Here is a 21,983-nt window from a genome sequence, read left to right as displayed (position 1 = left end):
ATCAATAATCGTCATTTTCAAAGGTTAACGTAGCAAGTTCATTAATATTCAGGAACGTGATACACCTACAAGTGACAAATTTAGTGTCACCCTTTAAATATAACACAACATAATTTCTTGTATTATTCAAGATATTCAACTGCAAGATACATCAATTATGAATGTTACTTGGAAATAATATAAATATTTGTGCTATGTAAATGGATTTCAGACAAAATTGCAACTATTATTTATATAAGAACTAAAGTTATATCTTAAAATTTATTTATCAAAATTAAATTACATTTTAATTCTCATGAAAACACATTGTGATAGCATCTAAGATGGTAAAAGATGCAATTATTTAAAAAACATTCAACCAATTTAAATCAGAATAATTTTCTTTTCATTTTGTGCAGCAATATTGAATAAATGTCTCTAATAGAAGAAATCTTACGTTGCTGCCACTAAAGTAATCAGTCAAACATCATTTTTGAATTCTTGATATACTAAGGACATTCTCTTGGATCGATACAATATCCATTATGAAGGACTTTTGATGCTGGGCACTCACAAGTAGGCACACATGAATTCAGGCAATCAACTGAAGTAGCACATGCACAACTATCCTTATTTGCACAAGTACGTGGGACAGGAGATCCGCACTCGGTAAATGTTAGACCAGTGCCTACAGGACATTCAATGTCTGAAAAAGAATATCGTATAATTCAGAGAATATCTTTGAAATATGTCTTAACCTCCCTATTCTAATAAAACATGCTTTTACTATGAACGATATAGTTAATATAATGTAGAAGAAGGATTGGCAAATTTGGCTTTGATCAGTCAAGTTATTAGAGATAAAAAGATAAATATTTCATTATTAATTTTTTGATTGGGTTATCATTAATTTGGATATAAATTTAAACGATATCAGTTGATGTTTAGTCCTGAGATAAAGAATAGCACGATGCACTGGATGACCTGAAATAACATACAAAATCTTCAATATATATTATATAATATATATATATACGGTATGCGCCAAAACATACAGTACTGAAACTCGCGCATCTCGAACACGTAGTTGCGTTTCCATACGTATTCACAGTCGTGAAAAGGAAGTTGTGTTGTGCAGTTCTTGTTGGAAATGGGTCTCTTGGATGAGGAAAAAGTATTCATAGTTGAGCATTATTTCTGCTCATACGGAAGCGGTCGTGAAAGTCGACCGAGTTTGAAAATGGCAACAGAACTATTCCGAAAGGAGTTTTATAAGACGGCACCAAGTAACATGGTTATGCTGTCTATCGTTACGAAATTCGCAGTCTATCGTCACAGTCTGGTTGCAGGAGTCTGCAGCAACCATTGTTTCAGTACATGTTTGAGAATCTGCGTGAACAATATGAACAGAGTTGTGTATTGCGTGTGTATGTTAATTTCCTTCGAGGAAAAATGAACTCCCAAATGACAAAAATGTATTTTTTTTTTCATCTTTTCATTTCAGTACAGTATATTTTGGTGAATATATATAATTCACAGGAGTACACTAACGCGAACAGTCATGCACAAAATCGAGCTAGCGTGCAACGCTTATCAATATAAATAATACTTATCATTATTATTATTTCAGTTTCACACTAATGGCAATCACATTGTATTTCTAATAAAATAAAAGACGATTAATACGTCCGTTACTGATATCAGATCACCTTTAATGATATTAATAGCAACCCCTTCAGCTTGCTGCTTTTGATAGTAGCTAAATAACGACGCCATAGGTTGGCATTTGAGAATAATTATGTTTTATTTTACTGAGAAAATTTATAGCTGGGATACCAATAGCGTATGTGTTTCTTACCACAAAGCGAGTTAGCTGTCCAGCCCAATACAACGCCAAGTCTTGCGCACTCAGAGGAATAAGAAGATATGACATTACACAAGCAACGATCGCTCTCCTTGCAAATACACATATCAAACTCACAAGCTTCATAAAATTCGTCTGGAGGTAAAACAGCATGACAAGGTTTGAACAAAGAGCTCTGCAAGAAATTAAAAACACAATTAAATTTCAATTCAAAGACCATATTCACAAAGAGTATATCATGCAATATTACGTTATAATATTTCTAGTATTACATTATAATTTGAGTATTGCTATCACACGTGCGAATGCATCTATATGAGCATTAGGATGTTTTTCTTGCACTTCAAAAATGTGTTTCTTTGTAATTTATTAAAGTAATGTAAATTACACTGTTTTATTCGTAATGGTGTCTCAGATTTCCGTGCGAAGTACGTTTAGGCCATTGTGCTCCCTACCCCTAACTGTTGTATTGCACTTTAACCGTTAAGAAAATAGAAACAGTAGTCAGGAAACTGTGAGTACTTCTGAGAAACATATCTATCTATTTCTCATTATCTATGTATATAAATAAAAGGTTATCTTTCGTCTATAAGATTTAAAACCGATTTCATCTTACATATTTATGCAAATTGTTATACGGAAATGGTCAGAGGGGGAGCAGGTCATAACTCCCACAGCCAAAACTCCCACACTTAGAAAATGTCAAAACGCACACACAATTGCTCATAACTCCCACACAAATGGATTGTGTGGGTGTTTTGATATTTTTGAGTGTGGGAGCTCTGGCTGTGGGAGTTTTCTCCTAGACTCGTCAGAGGCGTTAAATGATAGAATCAATGTCATCACCCAAGCCAATAAATTAATTTTCTAATACATGAGTCAAGGGTATCCCATATCCCCCTATGTATCATTTTAGTTAATTACCTGAAGGGAGGGGAGCTCGGTTGCTGAGTGGTAGAGCGTTCACATCCTGTGCTTGGGGTCCCTGGTTCGATTCGAGCTCGCGCCGTGTGGACTTTGTGGTGGACGAACACCGTGCTCGTGGGTTTCTCGGGGTTCTCCCGTTTCCTCCTACATCCTTCATTCCACCATTTCATTCATTTCTCATAATCACCGTCTTCTTTAGCCTAACCGGCATAACCGTGGGGCGTAAAACTTAATGATATCATTTCATTTTTTTAGCCTGAAGAAGAAAAAGAAAGTGGAATCAAAAGCAACCACCATTTAATTTATGTAACAATATTTAAATTCATAAACATATTTATTGTGCCTTAATATTTACAACCATCATAATAAGTTAGATTCCTACATCTTTCTATTAACGATTATATACCATTTAACTATATCGTAGAGGAATAAAGTCTAATTAGTTATGAATGTGGTACACATTCTAAGGAAAACAACTCTACAAGTAAGACTGTATTTTATTGATTCGATATTTGGTGAATCCCTTTTATACCAAAATCAATTTCATTTACAAAATAAAAGTAGTTTACCTTGTTCTTCGGGATAGCAAAATATCATTGCAAGAACTTCTAAACTCCCTTCAATGAAACAAGTACTTGACGAGAGGAAATTTCAAATAATTTCTCATATAATCTGACTACAAAAATTTTAATATTTTAACTCGAGCTACACAGGTGTTATAATAAAACATACTTACATCTTCTGTTGTTACCTCGATAATCCACTAGAAAGAAAACGTAATACGTTGGAAAGAAACATGAAATTTCATTAGTAACATTCGCTTGATCATTATCATTACAGTCTTGGGCGAATATGTTGTGTAGTTTAAAGAAAGCACAACAATAGACACTGTGACAAATACGCTAACAATTCAAACACCATCACTATGTTCGCTCAGATCTACAACACTTTCAGACTATCGAGTGCGTGTTCATATTGTTGCTGAAAGTTCCACAGGACTTTTGTGTGTGAACTGTTTACACAAGATATTCTTTTGATCAATTATGTAACGTAGACATTGACATGTTTGAATACAGAGTGATAATCTCTAGACGAAATACATTTTTGATATTCATATTGCCATAGATGCATCACTTTCAAAAGTCGGAAGTGTGTCCGGAGTTTTAATATGGCATTATCCTCTTCTGATGAAAAGGGTTTAAATTTCCATGTCTGTCTTACTAGCAAACTACGTGCATTTCAACCCTACTGACATAGTAATGTTGAAGATATACCTATTAGTATGATACATAAATGCCATTTCTGCTCTTTTCCAGGGAATTGTTACCAAGAAGAAAGGATGGCATACGACGTCATGTTTAGCAGAGTTTGCCACTCATCAGATCAGAATGTTTCCATGCTGTGGACATTCTGTGAATTCTCATTCGATTTTTATTCCAATACAGCAAATAAATAGCTTACATTTAAAAAAAAATCTGTACGAATTACTTACACAGTTCACAGACTTACTTGCATCATTTACTACTTTAGTGGAAACGTGGAGTAATTTAATTCTACTAATTTTTCAATGATCCAAATAAACGTATCAAAGGGATATAATCGGTGTAATTGAAATATTGCAACTTGTATATTTGAATTCAAACCAACAAAAGAAAGAAATATTTTAACAGTGTTTGCTATTAGTAGATTTTAAATGTTATACCTACATTAATCTAATTAATAAACCTGCATTAATTTAAACTATATCAATTGACTAACCTTAAGAATAGAGCATTTCTTTGCAGCCAGTTCTTTTGTCTCCTTGTTGGCCCTCTCACACGGGTCTCTAGTAAAAGTTTTTATAGTGTTGCAGCCTGGAAGTTGGCCACTTGGTGTCTGTAATTAAGCAGTAAATTTACCGACCATCCATTTTTAAAAGTAATCTTGCTGTACGTAAAAACAAGAAAATCAGTTGTACAATACGTCCATAAAATATAGACTCTAAGATGAATTAATTAGATCAGAGGTCCTGGTTTTAGTTCAATCAACGGAAGAAAAATAAGAAAAAAATAATTGTGTAATTTTGAAATTTAGCACTGTTGTGAAGAGAGTACTCTAACCGACATAGTAATCGTTTCCGAAGTGAAAGGTCAGCGGACGGTGAAGGGGGGAAATTTAAATGTAGATCTTTCAAGCTTTTGTTAAATATCGCAAAAGCTATTGGTTCTGGCAAAAAAAGAAACATGCCAAGTACAAAATTAAACTATATTAAATTTCCTTCTAACAATTTTCTCATAAACATTTTTCTCCGTTGAGTGAGTAATTTCGAAGATGGAGATAAAAGTACACATTTCAAACAATTCTTATTGTAAATATGTAAACGTATTCAAGTAATCTTCATAAAAGCACTCATGTCTGTACAATAATATAAAAAAATCAATACATAAATTTGTGTACAAAGACACACTAACTCATAGACTCGGGTCGCTTGCGCGTAGCATTCTGCATATTTTTTTAGTTCTCCGAAATATTATCCGTCTGCAAAATATGTATCTAGTGTTCGTGGGTTACACTGTGACTAGCACCTACATAATTTACAACAGTCGCTGAAAAGTGTTTATTATATGTTGTGAGTAAAAAGTGTGATGTAGATGAGAAAATGATAGAGGGTTTATTAAATCAGGTACTGTAAGAGAGAATGGGAGTAGTATTGACGTCTAAATGGGCCGCTTTCATTTTGACCACGTTTAAATATACAAATGTCGCTATTAAAAAAAAAAAAAAACTTCAAAAACCCATGGACCACATAACCATCTAAATATTCCAACTCAAAATATAGAAAAGTAATTTAACTAATCAGAAATTTGTACAATTTAAATATAAACATATGTAAAACCTAAATTAATACATTACATAATATATACTTAAACTACACCGAAATGAATAACTATATCGTAATATATCTATTACATCATTTGATTTTCTTCATTCAACTCTTTTGTCGTAGTTCATCTCAAACTTCTTTAGCACAAATCTGTTTTCCAAATATTTTTTGATTTAATTTCTTGTAATTTGATTATTATTAAGAGTAATTTTTAAGAGGTTATTATTAACAATCCTTTTAATATTTTCCTCGCGAATTCGGAATTTTCGTAGTAAAGTGTGCATTCTTTGATTTTCATGACAATTATTTATGAGTATTATACCAGTAACTCTTAGACCAGTGGAATAAAATTCAACAAAATAATAGTGGTTTCCTAACTCAACTGTCCATTCATTAAGATTACTTCCAGTTTGTACTCGTTACAATCATTAATATGTATAATAGAACAGCGTCTTAATCCACAATACATTTACCCAATTTATTTAACATATCATAAAGTATATATCTTGATAAGCTGTTGTAAATGTTGCTACATGTATATTGTAAGTTGAATTTTCTACATATTGATCTTTATAAGAAGCTTGAATCATTTCTTATAAACAAACATTCATATATTTCAATTTAATTAATACCATCTTTATCCGGAAGTAGTTATTACCATCTTTTAAATCAGTAATATTTTTGTTGAAGCAGTCTTCGTCTTTATCCAAACTTACACCCGTAAAGAATTGAAACATATTTTTCCTACTGTACTTTTTTGATGATATCTGCAGAATCAATATAGGATGCTGTTTCCTTAATAGTTTTAGTATTTATCATCTTTTGCTCTGAAATCATCTTATCATGTGATTCTGTATCACTGAATGTAACAATGGTCTATTGTTGTGTTTGATGATTATATTTTAGAGAATCAAAGCAATGTTGACCATTTGTTTACTAGAGGAAGGCATAAGCATTTAGCTTTTACTACCTTGCACAAACGTATTCAAAGATATTTAAATAATTGGTAAGATACAATGTTAATTTTTTATGTATACTTCGTCAAGATGATAACAACCCTAAACATGTGTATAATAAGTTTGTTCTAGGAGATATACTTTTGATAAATTTATAGACATATGTTCTACCTGCTGGAAAGATGATTACGGTTTTACAGTAATTGATATGACAAGGAAAGTACACAAAGGAAGGTATAGAATCAAGCTAAACGAATCAGAACGTTTGATTAAAGAACTTTTGAGAGGAACCTTAAGCAAAAGAACTTACTGATTAAAGGTTTTAATAATTGAAAAAGACACATAAAGCGTATATGATAACTATAAAAACAAGAACGACTTGTAATAGATGCTATTCACAGTTTAGGAAGGGAGATTAAAGAAGTAATAGAACGAAAAATAATTGATGAGTTTGTTCCAACTGTAAATAACATTGCCTTATCGGATCTAAATTTATCAAAACACCTTCAACTTCAAAACAAAAAAAAACTTATCATAGTACTATAAGTGAGAGTGATTCAGCTACAAAACAAGAAATAAAACACATGAGAGAACAAATTAAAGACAAAGAAGAATGGAAAGTGCATTTAGCAACTCATTTTCATTAGATTGTAACAAAATATTATGAACGAAATATTATGCTAACTGAAACGAAATGATAAGTGAAATAAGAAATAAGAAGTGTTGAGGAAGATGGCAAAATGATTAATACAATTGGAAATTCTGAAGTTTAAGTTAATGCTGATGACTTAATAATTAATGGAAAAGATTATGAGAAAATAGAAGGTTTACGGGAACTGTTAAAAACGAATACTACTGAAAATATTGAGGATTATGGTGATGATAACATTGAAAATTATGAAAAAATAATAATAGAATCAGAAACTGCACTTCAGAGGTATAATCCAAATAGTAGATGAGTTGCATCGAGTAGAAGTACAAAATACAATAATATTATAAAACCTACTTGGGAGACGAAGATTACTCCTCATAATTACCTCCAATCCCTAAAACGAAAACATCGCCGAAGCCTGGAGAAATAAATAAACTATATACAGAATTCCCTAAAGAATATATTTTGATGGATGATGTTAGAAAATTAATGTATACGTTGGTTTTAAAAATGAAGAAGAAAATAATAATAAAAAAATTATAATAAGAAAGTAGGAATAGTACGTTGGATTAATAATAAGCTTTCACAATTTACTCCAAATGATTCAAAAGATACAGTTTAATTAAGACACTAAACACATTACCACCAAGATTTTGGAATGATATGAAAATTGTTAAAGGGTCAGTAAATTATTTAATTAATAAAATCCCATTCCAGATGTATATTCCTGCTATGTCGTATTGTGGTTCGAGAACTAAGGTGCAAGGAAGATTTGGAGGAGGAGATAGAGGTATTATTCCATTAAATTAGACTGACAAATAACAATATATACAGGGTGACCGCCTGACTATGTTACAAAATTTAAGGGATGATTCCTGACATGGAAACAAGAAAATAAGTTCAAATAAACTTTTGTCCAACGTACATAATTTCGGAGCTACAAGGTGCCGAAAGCGTGGGAAACTGACATTCAATGCTCTATAGCTCGACTATGGTGAATGATAGAGCTAATGCGGCATGGTCACATCAAAGACACCGAAGCTGCTGTATTCAAAAATACTTAGATCGAGATCGTGCAATTCGTGCACAAGGGATTCCCCAAAGGAGCGTAGGGATTCCCGGATAATCTGTCAAGAGAGATGGGTCGAGAAGGATACGGATGAATAGCTGTCCCAACTGCTAGCAATAATGCCTCTGTACTAAGTCGATATCTCGCACAAGCACAAAATGGCGAACAGTTTTATACGTGCCATGTGTGGTTGCATAACGCGCACTAAATAAGAATGGGAAACATGAAAGGAAAATGTGAATAATTTAGTACAAATGTTAAATACATGATATTACGCTGTCCTATCATTGAACATACGCATTTAATAAAAGGCAATAGTCATGAAACGTTCTAAAATGTTGTAAAAGGATCACACTATTAGTCTTTCTTCCATGTATTGTTGTCATTGAAAACAAATAAACAAAACTGAGCGAAACAACCATAATGCAAAAGAGGTTGTTTCCTAAAAACAAAAGTCACAAGAATGGGAATAATGTCTTCAATCAACATTTTACAGCAGGATTGAATGCAGCCAAGAACATCATCAATTACCTGTAAACGAGACAAATCTCCCAATTATCCTACAATAGGTGATGGACATGGCGTCCCTCTACTTCAACACAGGCGTTACAGCGTCGCAGTAAGATCTGACGCATCCGCTGTAAAAACCCAGGATCTGTTCTTATAGTATCACAGACAGCGAGTATTCGTGCTAAGTTCTTCTGCGTTGTCTATAGACGTTTCATAGACAAGTGTTTTGACATGACCCCACAAGAAAAAATTAAGTGGATGCAAATCTGGGGAACGTGCATGCCAATTACAAGGACCGCCTCTTCCAATCCATCTGTCACGAAACGTTTGATTCAAATACTCTCGAGCACTAGCTGAAAAGTGGGCTTGGGCGCCATCATTTTCAAACCACATCCGTTGACGAACACCGAGAGGGACATCCTCTAATAACTCTGGAAGTATGTCTCGCAGGAATCTCGTATACACTGGTGCAGTTAATCGTGGTGGTAGTAAATATGGACCTATTATCTGATCACTGATAATACCCGCCCACATATTTATGGCGAATCGGTCTTGGTGGCCCCTTTCCACAATTGCATAAGGATTTTCGTCTGCCCATACATGACTATTGTGACTATTATATATCCCGTCTTTCGTAAAACAAGCTTCGTCGGTGAAAAGCAGGTAGGAAGCAAACTGTGGATCAATTACAGAGCGTTGGAGAAACCACTCTCAAAACCGAAAGCGAGGTTGAAAGTCAGTTGGACGTAAGACCTGAACCCTCTGCGGGTGATAGGGGTGTAACTGTTGCTCGTGTACTACTTTCCAAACAGTATCTTGTGCTACTCCCCTTTCACGTGCTACTTTCCGGGTACTTACTGTTGGGTCTTGGGTGAAACGGTCAAGCACTTGTTCTTCAAAGTTCGGAGTACTTGTGGTTCTTCGTCTTCCTTGGTCGTAGTATTGAGGTTGTAAATTCCCCGTGTCTCGTAAGCGTTGAAAAAGTCTGGCAAACATAGTATGGGCTGGATGTCTTCTTTCTGGATACTTCAGTCGATATAACCTATTAGCTTGTCGACTGTTGCCATTTGCTTGACCGTATACAAATATCATGTGCGCAAGTTCTGCTATCGAATACTCCATTTGATCTCACATTCGAACCAGCAAAGCACAAACTGCACTAAGGAACTCGTACGCTACACATGAAGAATGACCTTCCACCTTCCACAACACCTTCTAGTAGGGTTGTATTATGCTTTCCTTACCTTCGATTGTTTTCTACTACAGCAGGAAGAACAAATGCTTGTGATCGAACCTGCAAACTGTGGTGTACTTCAGGTGATAGCACCGTCTGTGAAAACAAAATATCTTCTAAACGATAACAATACGACATGTTAAGCATTCTAGACAAAATCTCGGAATTAGTCCTGCAAAACATCGGAAGCAGCGACTAAAACAAACGTCCTGATAAATTGTTTTTTCTTGTTCTTTTTCAATGTTCGGGTAACGCACATTACGGCTAATGATAAGAAACGGATATTTTACTGTTGTTCTCTGGCAGTGGTCAAATTAACATGGGATGGCGGAAAAATCCCCCTCTCGTAAAAAGTATCCTCGGCTCGTATCATCAAATGAAATAAAGTTTCTGCCTGGAAGAAAGCACCCATATCCCCCGGTTTTTCCCCTTAGTTTTACTTGCTTTCAATGACAAAACTACATGAAAGAAAACAATGATAGAGTGATGTTTGTAGAACATTTTAGTACGTTTCATGATTATTCCCTTTATTAAACGAGTCTATACGTACAATGAACAGGACAGTGTAGTATCATGTATTTACCATTTGTACTAAATTATTCACATTTTCCTTTCATATTTTCCCCACTCTTATTTAGTGCGCGTTATGCAACCACACATGGCACGTATAAAACTGTTCGTCATTTTGTGCTTGCGCGAGATATCGACTTAGTACAGAGGCATTATTGCTAGCAGTTGGGACAGCTATTCATCCGTATCCTTTTCGACCCATCTTTCTTGACAGATTATCCGGGAATCCCTACGCTCCTTTGGGGAATCCCTTGTGCACGAATTGCACGATCTCGACCTAAGCATTTTTTCAAGATTTTTTCAGTAATATTTAAGATGGAGATCATTTAGAGTTAAGAATTTAAAGTTTTTTCAGCAAACTGAAGAAAATTTAATAATTTGAGTGAACTAAATAAGGATATTGAATTTGAATTTGGTGTTAGTAATGCATTTATTCACCCTCAAAGAGCAATTGTTATATGAAATTGTAGGTGCTCAAGGTGGAGGAACATTTGGTGCAAATGAGATCTAAAACTTGTAGATGATTTCTTTCCACTCTTCTTCTCTAGCATAGAAATCAGAAAGCATAGAATTGTTATAGATGATATTAATCTACTAGGAAAAACGTCTACAGCTATAGGGACTTTAAATATTTTTAATAGAAGCGTCATACTTAAAAGAAGCTGTATATAAAACTGATAATAAATTAGAATTTAGAAAGGATTTTATTGTTTTATTTCCGTTAAGATTAATTTCTGGCATTTTATATAATTATAAATAGATTATGTGGGAAGAAGAAATGAGAGTAACATTTATTAAATCTGTAATATTAATGTTGTTATATTTAAATAAACAACAGGGACAGGAAGAGTTGCAAAAACTCTCCATGATGTAAAATAACAATAAAATGTATGTAGATAAGAAAGCCTATTGTAGAGTATGAATGAAAATATGGAAGTATGTTAAAATTACATATTATTAAAGAACCTAAGATTATGATTTCATTTTACAGTTATCAATGTGTATAAATGAATGCAGAAGGTTCTTTTCTTGGACTTTGATGTAACTTCTCACCTTAATCTAGACAATTTGATATACCTGCATTTTACATATAGTTTTCAAACTGATAGAAAAAATAATCACCCTAAATATCCCAGTAAATTTTATTATTGTAAAGTGAAATATATATTTATATTAAGAGAGATCGTAATATGACATTGTCTAAAGCAGTGCTATTCAACCATTTTTTCTCGCGTACCCCTACACACAGTTCGCCATCCAAGTGTGTACGAATGAACCTGTTTAAAAGAGATTAAATCGAAATGAAGTTATTAAACTTCATACACGTGTTCTGTTGATTAAAAAGGGAGACAAATAGAGACCCAATAAAAGGGCAATCAGTGTGCCAATCAAAAAGCTTTTTACATGGGGATAAAATGCACATCCGAAAAAAAACCATTGAAAATTTAAAAAAATATATATGGGAGGCATCCAATTCTACTGAAGGGGATTGCCTCTCATCCTTCCTGATAATTCGCACACTGAGGGCAATATTATAAATTCAAAATGTTAATCGATGACTTGGAAATATTAGACGCGTGTGACGTCATCTCGAAAATCGCCCATTAGACAGAAATAAAAAATTTCCAACTATGATCATTCAATAAATATTGGAAACGTGCTTATTTAAAGATTACGTACCTCCAGAAACATATTCACGTACCCCCAGGGGTACCGCGTAACCCTGGTTGAATACCAGTGGTCTAAAGAAAATACAGATTAGATATTGGATATAATGCGTATAAAGGTTACACGCATTTAAGACAATAACATGTGGAAATACAGAAATGTACTTTGATCCAAGTGAATTCATCAAAAAAAGACCGACGTATGTGATTATTTCAAGGGCTGGATGCAAGAACAAGGTAGGACCATTTTTCTTTAGCGAATTTGAGATTTCCACATGTTCCAGTAGGAACAAAATCACTCTACCTTGTGTGCAAGAATCATGTGGAGCCGATTATTCTATTCAGTGTTGAAAAAATGAAATGAAATCTTTGAGTTTTACGTCCCACGGTTATGCCGGTTAGGCTAAAGGAGACGGTGATGATGAGTAATGAATGAAATGGTGGAATGAAGAAAGTGGGAGGAAACGGGAAAACCCCGAGAAAACCCACGCACACGGTGTTTGTCCACCACAAAGCTCACTTGGCGGGGGCTGGGATCGAACCCTGGACCCCAAGCACCAGAGGTGAACGCTCTACCACTGAGCCACCGCGGCCCTCTATTCAGTGTTATATCGCAAAGGAGATACCTACATTCAGTGTTGGTAGTAAATTTAGAGCATGAAGTATTCAGCTCCGGGAAATTTTTTAAAACTAAACTTACCTGGTTCTTCTATAGAAACCTTCAATTATAGTAATTGAAAGAATGTATCAGTGAATGAGAGGACTATTACAAAAATTGTAGTAGATTTTTAATATGATGTTGTTGCTGCTGATAGAATATGCTGTTATATTGCTTGGAAGAATAACTTTATTGATGATTCTAAGAACTAGATAATGACGGTAGAGTTTTAAAGAAATTATACTGTAATGTATTTATATGTATTTTAATTTATGAACTATTATGGGATAGAAGTCCTATTTAAAGATTTTCTATGTAATAAAAATGGCAAGTCACATCATGTTTTAAATAAAATTTCAAACTTAGAACAGAAACCAGCTGTTGGGTTAAGACAGATTTAAATGCACAACGTGAGATTATAAAGATGTAAAAGATAAAGACTAAGTCTGGTGAGAGTACTTTGAATGTATGTGGAAATTTTACAGTATTTCAACCGCCTAGATTTGCCAAACGTATCGCAGATAAAGCTATAAGTGGTATAGTTAGAGATGGATTAAGAATTAAAATTACTGGATGAAGGAGAATTTTCTTCTGTTGTGTTCTGTATTAATGAAAATAAATAAATTATTTGCAGATCTATATAATAAACAAGAAGAATTTTATTACTGTTAAATTACAATATTTGGAAATAGGAAAAATTTACAAAATAACATTTCGGAAACTAATTCAAAGACAATGCTTTGGTGAAAAAGTTCCAGTACATTTAGAGGGAAAATATACGACATTATTATCACACAAATATAATCAATATATCGGACAAGGGTTAAAAGATATGAGAAAATGTAAACTCTTTGAAAACTTTCGGGTTCTGAAGAATTTAGATAAATGGCTTCAGAATTCATCAATTATATTTTAAAACTGAAGCTAAAAAGTGGAAGAAAGGAATTTTCATTGATGTTCAAAAAATTAGTGTCTAATATGGAAACTCAAAATAACTTTACTCATACAAGTAGTTTTAATGTAATTGTGAAAGTTGTCTAGAATAATACACAAATAGTAAGTCAATAAATGTTTATTTGCGTTCATCTATGATCAAGGGAATGAGTTTCAGAAATCACTATTTTGAATAGAAAATGAGGTAAATGGAGTATTCCTTTATGGATATACACACTTGTAATTAACATAAGATTGTGCAAAATTTAAATGCGTTTCTATGGTTGAAATGTCATAGAAAATTATTCATTTTTTATTATTTTATCTTGAAAGGTCAGTGATACATCTGAAAAAAATATGTTAACCCTGTCATAATTTTTATTGGGACTTATATCTTAACTAGGAACTGAAGTATTAAATTTTGAAGTTAATTGAGAGTTCGGATAAAAATATTAGGGCAAATTTATTAAGGAAGTACTAAAATTTATTTTCCCGTGAAAATTTTTAAATGTCTCAATTGGAAGCTGAGGTATTAAATTTCGAAATGAATGGGGGAAAGTTGGAGTGAAAAATAAAGTAAAATTTATTAAATAAGTATCAGAACTTAGTTCCACATTTTATTTTTACTTAGCTAAGAGATGGAGTTCAATTAAACATTTGAGTGAAAATATTAGGGTAAATTTATTAAGGAAGTACCTAAGCTTATACAAAACTTCGAATATTTTAAATAATTAACTAGAAGCTGAGATATTAAATTTCGAATGTAGCTGGGGAAGTTAAAGTTCCAAACTAATTTTTAAAACTTCAAATTTATCCATAACGGACTAAAGACAAAGTTAACGAAGTTTTAAGGTGATATCTTCGTAAATAAAAATTATAACAAGGTTTGATAAAAAATATGAGTTGTGGTTGATAATTTTCTGAAGACTCAAGCTTTTTAAAATATATTTTTGTCACCTTATTTCTGAAAATTAATTGAGAAGTACACCTTCATTATACGTTTTGTTGCCACAGTTTGAAGTATGTATGTCGTCATAGACATTACGTCAAAATTTAGAAATAACTCTCTTCTTCATCTCTTTCGGCGTTCACTCGTAAAAGAAAATCGTATGAGGTGCCTTGGCTTAGGCGTTTGAGTTGGAAAAAGCGGGACCTTGGTTGCTTTCTATGAGCAATTAGAGAATGAATTTATATATATATATATATATATATATATATATATATATATATATATGTAGAGAGAGAAAGAGACAAGTGGTTGTGTGTGGCTGTATTAATGTACGTGGTGTGTACTAATACTTAACCCCTTCAGTGCGTAATTTTCAGATGCGAACCGCTGTAAAAAGAGTAGTTTTTTTTAGAACTTTAGATACTAAATCTTGTTGATTCTAAATCTGTTTCAAAATCATTTACATCAAAATCACTAATTGATAACTCTTCCTCGATGTCAGCATCTTTGAAATATCGTTTTGAAGCCATTACTGTGCTGTCTGCTCTCAAACAAAACAAAGAATGAAAACTGTATTTGACGAAGCCGAAACTCTATTTCAATTTCTTTCTTTTTTCGTCTTCTTCTTTTAATTAAGCAGCAATTGAAACCAGCTGAGCGCAAACTCGCTAAATATTGTCGGGATAACATTACTCATACTATGGGCAAGTATATTCGCCATACGCAATACAAAATAGCCAAAGCAAAATGAAAGCGTATATATACGCCACCCACACTGAAGGAGTTAAATGTAATTGTATGTTGTATATAAAATTTGTACCATTGCTCGGCTAGACGGATGTGAATGAAAGAAAAGCTAAAAGAGAGCTAATTTAAAGAAGATTCTTAGATAATCAGTGAAAGTGTAATAACATATTGATTTTATAGAATTATTTAATCATAAACTATGTACTAAGCAATTTCTTCTTCAAATGCTTTTACGTTATGGTAACTTAGCATAGTAATCTCTATATATTATGTATGCAAGAAGCTTTAAAATTCAAAATGCACTTGCAATCACTATAACTTATAGATTTTACGGAATTATCCATAAACATTATATACCTAGATATTAGACTATCACTGCACAGCTATTTACTGTAATTTATAATTAGTGAGGTTATTTCCTTGTTGTTTATATGTTTTATATCTTTATATGTTTTATAACTTATGTTTTAACCGACTACTAAGGTTTATGGGAAATAGAACGAAACTCATAATCGTAATAAGCATGTGTCCAACTACTTATTAATACACCTTTCATTCGTTAAGTCATATATTACATGCAGTTTCATTAATTTTATATAGAGAGGAAAACCAAAATGTATATTTTGTTTTAAAAAAATAACTTGTGATGCTTAAACATATACGCTTAGGTGTTGGATCTACAAACTGGCATTCAGATGCTGTTAGTGTAATTAAAAACCAGAAACGATGTATCCTCGTCTTTAAACAAAATGTATATTAATTTTATAAAGTAATGCTTTAACACATTATAATGTATTTGTGTCACTCTTTCGTTTGATGAAAGTAAATAATTTAACAACGGTCCAAAGTAATCTATTTATTATATTGTAATTTAATATTTTTACTTCACGTTTATAAATTTTATTTGATTAAATTTCTTCTTTATTTTTGCGCTAAGATACTTAGGTGATTGTGTGTCCCGTAGAATTTTGAGTATAGTCTTTTTAATAACAAAATGTATATATAAAAATTGAAAGTATTCCGTGCAGACATTAATTGAAACACTGATTGGAAAAAGGGAATAAGTGCATCAGACCTAAGTTTTCAATAACGCTAAAAAACCTTCTAGAGGCGTTGTTTGTATTTGTTGCAAAAAGTGTATAATTGATTACTTGTAGCAAAACAACTAACAAACACTAAGACAACAAGAAGAATCTTGTATTGCAGCCCTGGAATTGGTTAGAAAAGCTTAAAAATGGAAAAGATATTCCCTTTTTCCAATCAATTAAAGTTGGGTGCAATTGTAATTGTGTGGAGGGTATGTAATGTGCAGTTTGATAGAAAGCTATGAAAATGTACATGTTGAATGCAGTGTTGTATGTTAATCTTGGATATATGTATTCGAAATATCACGCATATTAGGCTTCTAACACTTTTATTGTCACCGTTCGTTTTTCTGTACAGCACATGTTATTCGTACAGCAAGAAAAGTAATACAATAGACAACTGAACAAAATACGTAGCAAAATACGTTGTCACAGTAGAATGGGTTTACATAGGGTCCTATCCGTCTGCATCTTCTTCTTCTACAGTTTCTTGATCAGTGGTTTTCCATGAACAAATCATCCTATAAAACTGTTTGTATTGGTCAGGTATGTATTTGATGATTTGTGAAGAATCGTTGATCTTTTTCTGATTGATCGAGACCTGCCAATCGTATGCCTTTGACGTTGGCAGTGCAACGTTTGTGACATTACTTTTGAGTAATCGAAAAATATCAGTTCTTAGTCCATTGATAAACTTATGAGCTTGGACATAACCTGGAGATTCTGCTTTGTAAACAGTGTCTCTATTTACTTACTTGAAATTTCAGTTTTGTCCACAATGCTACCTGAAGATTTCTAAAGCGGTTACCACCAATGTTTAAAATCTAAGATTTCTTCATTGACAACTTCGTAAACCTGAAATGGAGGATCAGTATTTGTTGCATTCGTAATCATGTGGTTATACTGTGCTGGTAAATAAATGCGATTGTGTCGTTTGAGTTCTGGTTTGATTACAGCAAAATTTCGGTCACATGGTAAAAACTGTGTCCTCTGACAGGAAAATATTGGTGTATAGTGGGAACCGTTATGATACGGTCAGGCTGAAAAGCATTCATGTCATTGAATGATTGCAGTTTTGACCACCACTTGTATCACTGAAAACATGTAAATCTGTAACTGATTGGAGCAAAAAGTTCTCCATAGATTGTGCAATCCAAAAAGAAGGCGAAGTATCGTAACGAAAGCAGAGGGCTCTGGTGGTTGTCTACTTACACACAGTCTCACAGTTGTGGTCGTGTCCTGTAGTGACTGTAAGAAGGAAATAAGAAACGTAGTTATTCCCTTTTTCTAATCAGCAAGAGATTTTGCCTTCTACATTGGTCACATAGAGTTGCCCAAACATTCCAATTTTCTACTCAACGATGCAACTATCTTAAAGGAACACATCTGCTATCTCAGGTTAAAATCGCAAAAAATTGTACTTATTCCCTTTTTCCAATCAGTGGTTCAATTGTAGTGATGTAAAACAAGAAGTGTTTGCTGGGAAGAATAAGGTCAATCTTCATGCCTTTTGCAGGAGTGAATACAAAACAAATCTAAATCAATCGGAAGAGACTTCAAATTAGCTGTTTTAGAGCAACAGTCTTCAAGATTGGATTTAACCCTTGTACTTTTCAATCATTGTCATACATTGTGTAGCTGATAATAATGTTTGGATAACGCATAAATACTATCGATTCAGGCTCAAATTTACACCCTCAAAACGTTAGAACTAAGAAAGATATAGATTGCAACGAGCAAGCAACTCCTATTGGAGCGTCCTGCTTCCGGAGCGGCACTCGACGCGTTCTTGTATTTGTGCACAAAAATGTGTATTGCTACTATATAGTTGCGTACAGGCATAAGGATCATTTTAAAGGTTACATTGGCAGTTTTAGTGTCAATAAGATTTTCTTGGAATATGTAGTTTTTATCTCCTTCTATCTTTTAAATTATTGATCCTATGAAAATAGTATAGAACTATCTTTATAGGAAATTTAATGTAGTTTAATTTTCTCCTTGAAATGTATTTTGCTAAGCCTTTAGTATTTGAAATATTTAAGAAAAACTTAACACCCTACCATTAAACTCCTTCCATCACCCTCCGACCACCACAGTCAGTTTCAGATTCGGTAATTACGTGTTATTAGGATAATAACATAAAATGAACGATTACTGAATAACATTAATGTTTATTTTGTTTTGATTCACATCCAACTCCTATGTTTCGCGAGCTAAACGTTCGCTTAGTTTGAGCTACAATACCTAAACTGTATAACACAAGAGTTATAATTTTAATTGAGGTTGAATAACTTCCCTGGAGTTTGTATTGTGGGAAATACTCAAAATCGAACTTCTGGACACGCAGGCTACTGACAACGCGTATTATACATTTCACTACAAAGGAGAATCCTATATGCTAAAACAACTTCAAGGTAACTTAGGAAAACGAAAGGAATGATAAAGTTAGGATTATTTCTAAGGGAAAGCAGAAACCTACCCGGTTTTTATAAGCTTGCAAGCTAAGAGCAACAATTCGTTTTATTATTTAATCATTCTCATTAGCGTTTTTATTATTATTGCTATTAAATTGAACAGCTTGTGCAATAAGAGCAATCAGTTAAACATAGTCCTATTGATTTTTACAATTGTAATAATCACTCAGATATAAGCATGACATATCTTCATATTATTTTTTGTCTCTGCTTGATTTGAAATTGTGTAGCGTGACTATATGAGACATTCACATATAGCTTAACATTGGATCTTAATCACATGAACCTCCATCCAGAAACGAACATTGTTCTCCCACGTAAAAAAGAGTAAATTAAACCTGTATCCATGAGGAAGTTCCGTGCTGCTTACTTTATATTCTGAATCAGTATCAACAATTGTAAATGATAAGAGAAACAAAATGTGATAAATGTAAAGTTAATGATAAAATTATCTCGAACAATTCAAAATTTCTTTCAAATGTGACATAAGTTTCCTTAAACAAACATAGTAATATATTATTTAAATTAACATTTACCCTCCAATCATCTCCAAATATGTCAGCTGATGTAGTTATTAATCCGTTTCTAAGGCGTAAGTCATCTTTGGGATTGTCGTTGAAATCGCCGCATAATCCGCACATTTTGGATTTGTAAGAACCTGGTACAGTCACTTCCACTATGTTGTCACCGTCCCATTTTACCTGAAACAGATATATATATATATATATATATATATATATATATATATATATATATATATATATATATATATATATATATATATATATATATATATATATATACTTGTTTTGAAATAAAGCAAAATATCGGTATTTCAATTAGATACGGAATATACTGATCTAATGGCAATATGTAATGAAACTTCTGTTAGTGGCCACTCATATCAACGTGTCCTTTAAACATAACTTTCTACCTGAAATATTACATGGTTTATATAGAGTAATTCGGGGGGAAGTGACCATAGGGGTGAAGTGAATAGAGTTAAGGTTACTGATATGTGGCAATGAAGCACGATCAGCTTTGACCTTGCAAAACCACTGTATGTACAGTATTAAGTCAGGGGCTGATGAAGAATGTAATGTACAGAGGAAAGACGCGAATATCGAAAGCAGCGAGCACGGACACCAGAGAGGGTGAGTGGATTTGCAGCCTTTTTTGTTGCTATTGTAATATGGAATAGTAAAAAAAACTAGGTCAATTCTTCCGTGAAGTAATCATATTGTAACCAATACTTCCACAGCAACATAAGGCGATTATTAGGTACGCGTGTGTCTCAATATATTGCGAACATATAGCTACAAAACATGTTTTCAAAAAAGACGACGAAGAGATGAGGTGAAATGATTAACATATTTTGGGGTGACATGAATAGTCCTGTTAATCATTCCATATTGTATATATGTGCGTGTGTGTGTGTGTGTGTGTCCAAAGACAGGTCTTTGACCCCTCGTCAAGGTGAACCCATAGTGCCTTGTTATTACCTTCCATGTGAAGTTGATGATGTCCTAAGAACGGGACCTACGATTTAGCATGGGTTTTGAACCACTTCTAGCCACTTGCTTCTTAAGCATTTCTACTACAATGGCTGATGTACCTTTACATCATGTAGGTGTTCTTCGTTAGCTGTATACTCATTATATAGCAGTGTATATCTTGTTATTTGCATTATGTCGAGGGCATTTCTTATCACCACTTCACCCCAGATGTATATTGACTTTACCTCCACGTGTGGGGTGAAATGAATAATTTACTTTGTATGATTTATTTCTTTCTGTGCACATTACTTCAGACATGATATGAACCATGCTTGTATTATCAGAATGCAGAAAGTCTATGCTATTCATAAATGATTGCTAATCAGCCGTACTTCCATTTCTGTCTAAGATTTTTATAACTTTCATGCTTACCATGTTCACTTCCCCCGAATTACTCTATGTTAAGCCACTAAGACCTTTGGCCTGCCACAGGGAATTTAATTTCCTTTCCATTAATGATGATATGATGTTATAGGGTAGTGTGTGATACGAACTACAATGTCTGCCAGTGGAAATCAAACTTGGATCTCTGCTTAACCAAGCTATATAACTATGAGGGAAACATATTGGACAACGGAGGTAGGCACAATCTTAACTACTATGTCAAGCGATTACTTCATGCTTTCGTCTATGAAACATACACTGAACAATTGAATGCTAGCCAACAGAGATCATTACTGACCTGCAGTTCTGCAAATTAAATTGAATTTGATCATGAGAGCATTGTATAATACTTTCCTTCCTTGTCCTTAGAAAGTATAGCGCCATATACTTGTAAGTAAAGTGATGAAAAATCAGTTTAAACTTCTGAATATTAGGACATGATTCACTTAAAGAAATAGCCTTCACGTTTTAGAAATCACTATATTACATCAGAAACTTCCATCATGGACGCTCTGTAAAAGAGCTCTGTAAATAGATAGGAATATTCTCCAACACCACATATGCATAAGTTTATGCAAATATTTCAACATTTGGCTTGAAAAGCCATACTCAAGACAAAAGAAAAGAAATTCAAGTGATTTGCAAAACTAAATAAATGTATCACTATTAACTTTAAAACCTATAAACTCAAAAACGTAAAATGCTAGAATCGTATGAAAATATGTTAAATAAATATTCCTTATTTATAAGCTTAATTATTTTAGATGGTCAACTTTATTTAAGGGATACACTTAAAGTAATAAACTATAGTCACCAACAAAAGTTTAGTTCCAATGTGCTGTACATTTTAATTCATTTACTTGACTCTAAAGTATATTTTACATATCTGTGTACTTCATACTGAAG

At 33.1% G+C, this 21,983-nt stretch overlaps 1 protein-coding gene across 4 annotated transcripts in view; it reads right to left on the bottom strand.

The window, feature by feature from the left end:
- Nucleotides 1-247: 247 nt before the first annotated feature.
- LOC145680800 (kielin/chordin-like protein) overlaps nt 248-21,983 on the bottom strand; it is a 54,247-nt gene continuing 32,511 nt past the window's right edge. For all 4 annotated transcript variants that reach the window (XM_081751848.1, XM_081751851.1, XM_081751849.1 and 1 more), the window contains 4 exons: nt 19,674-19,838; nt 4,529-4,645; nt 1,838-2,018; nt 248-685 (listed from right to left, as the gene is read on the bottom strand). In XM_081751848.1, the coding sequence (XP_081607974.1) occupies nt 489-685; nt 1,838-2,018; nt 4,529-4,645; nt 19,674-19,838 (660 nt within the window). In that variant the 3' untranslated portion in view covers nt 248-488. The remainder of the gene's footprint in view (nt 686-1,837; nt 2,019-4,528; nt 4,646-19,673; nt 19,839-21,983) is intronic.

This window comes from Thermobia domestica, chromosome 3, assembly GCF_964235325.1.
Source record: "Thermobia domestica chromosome 3, izTheDome1.hap1.1, whole genome shotgun sequence".
In the NCBI taxonomy this organism is placed as follows: Eukaryota; Metazoa; Arthropoda; class Insecta; order Zygentoma; family Lepismatidae; genus Thermobia; species Thermobia domestica.
This window is presented reverse-complemented; position numbering and strand designations above follow the sequence as displayed.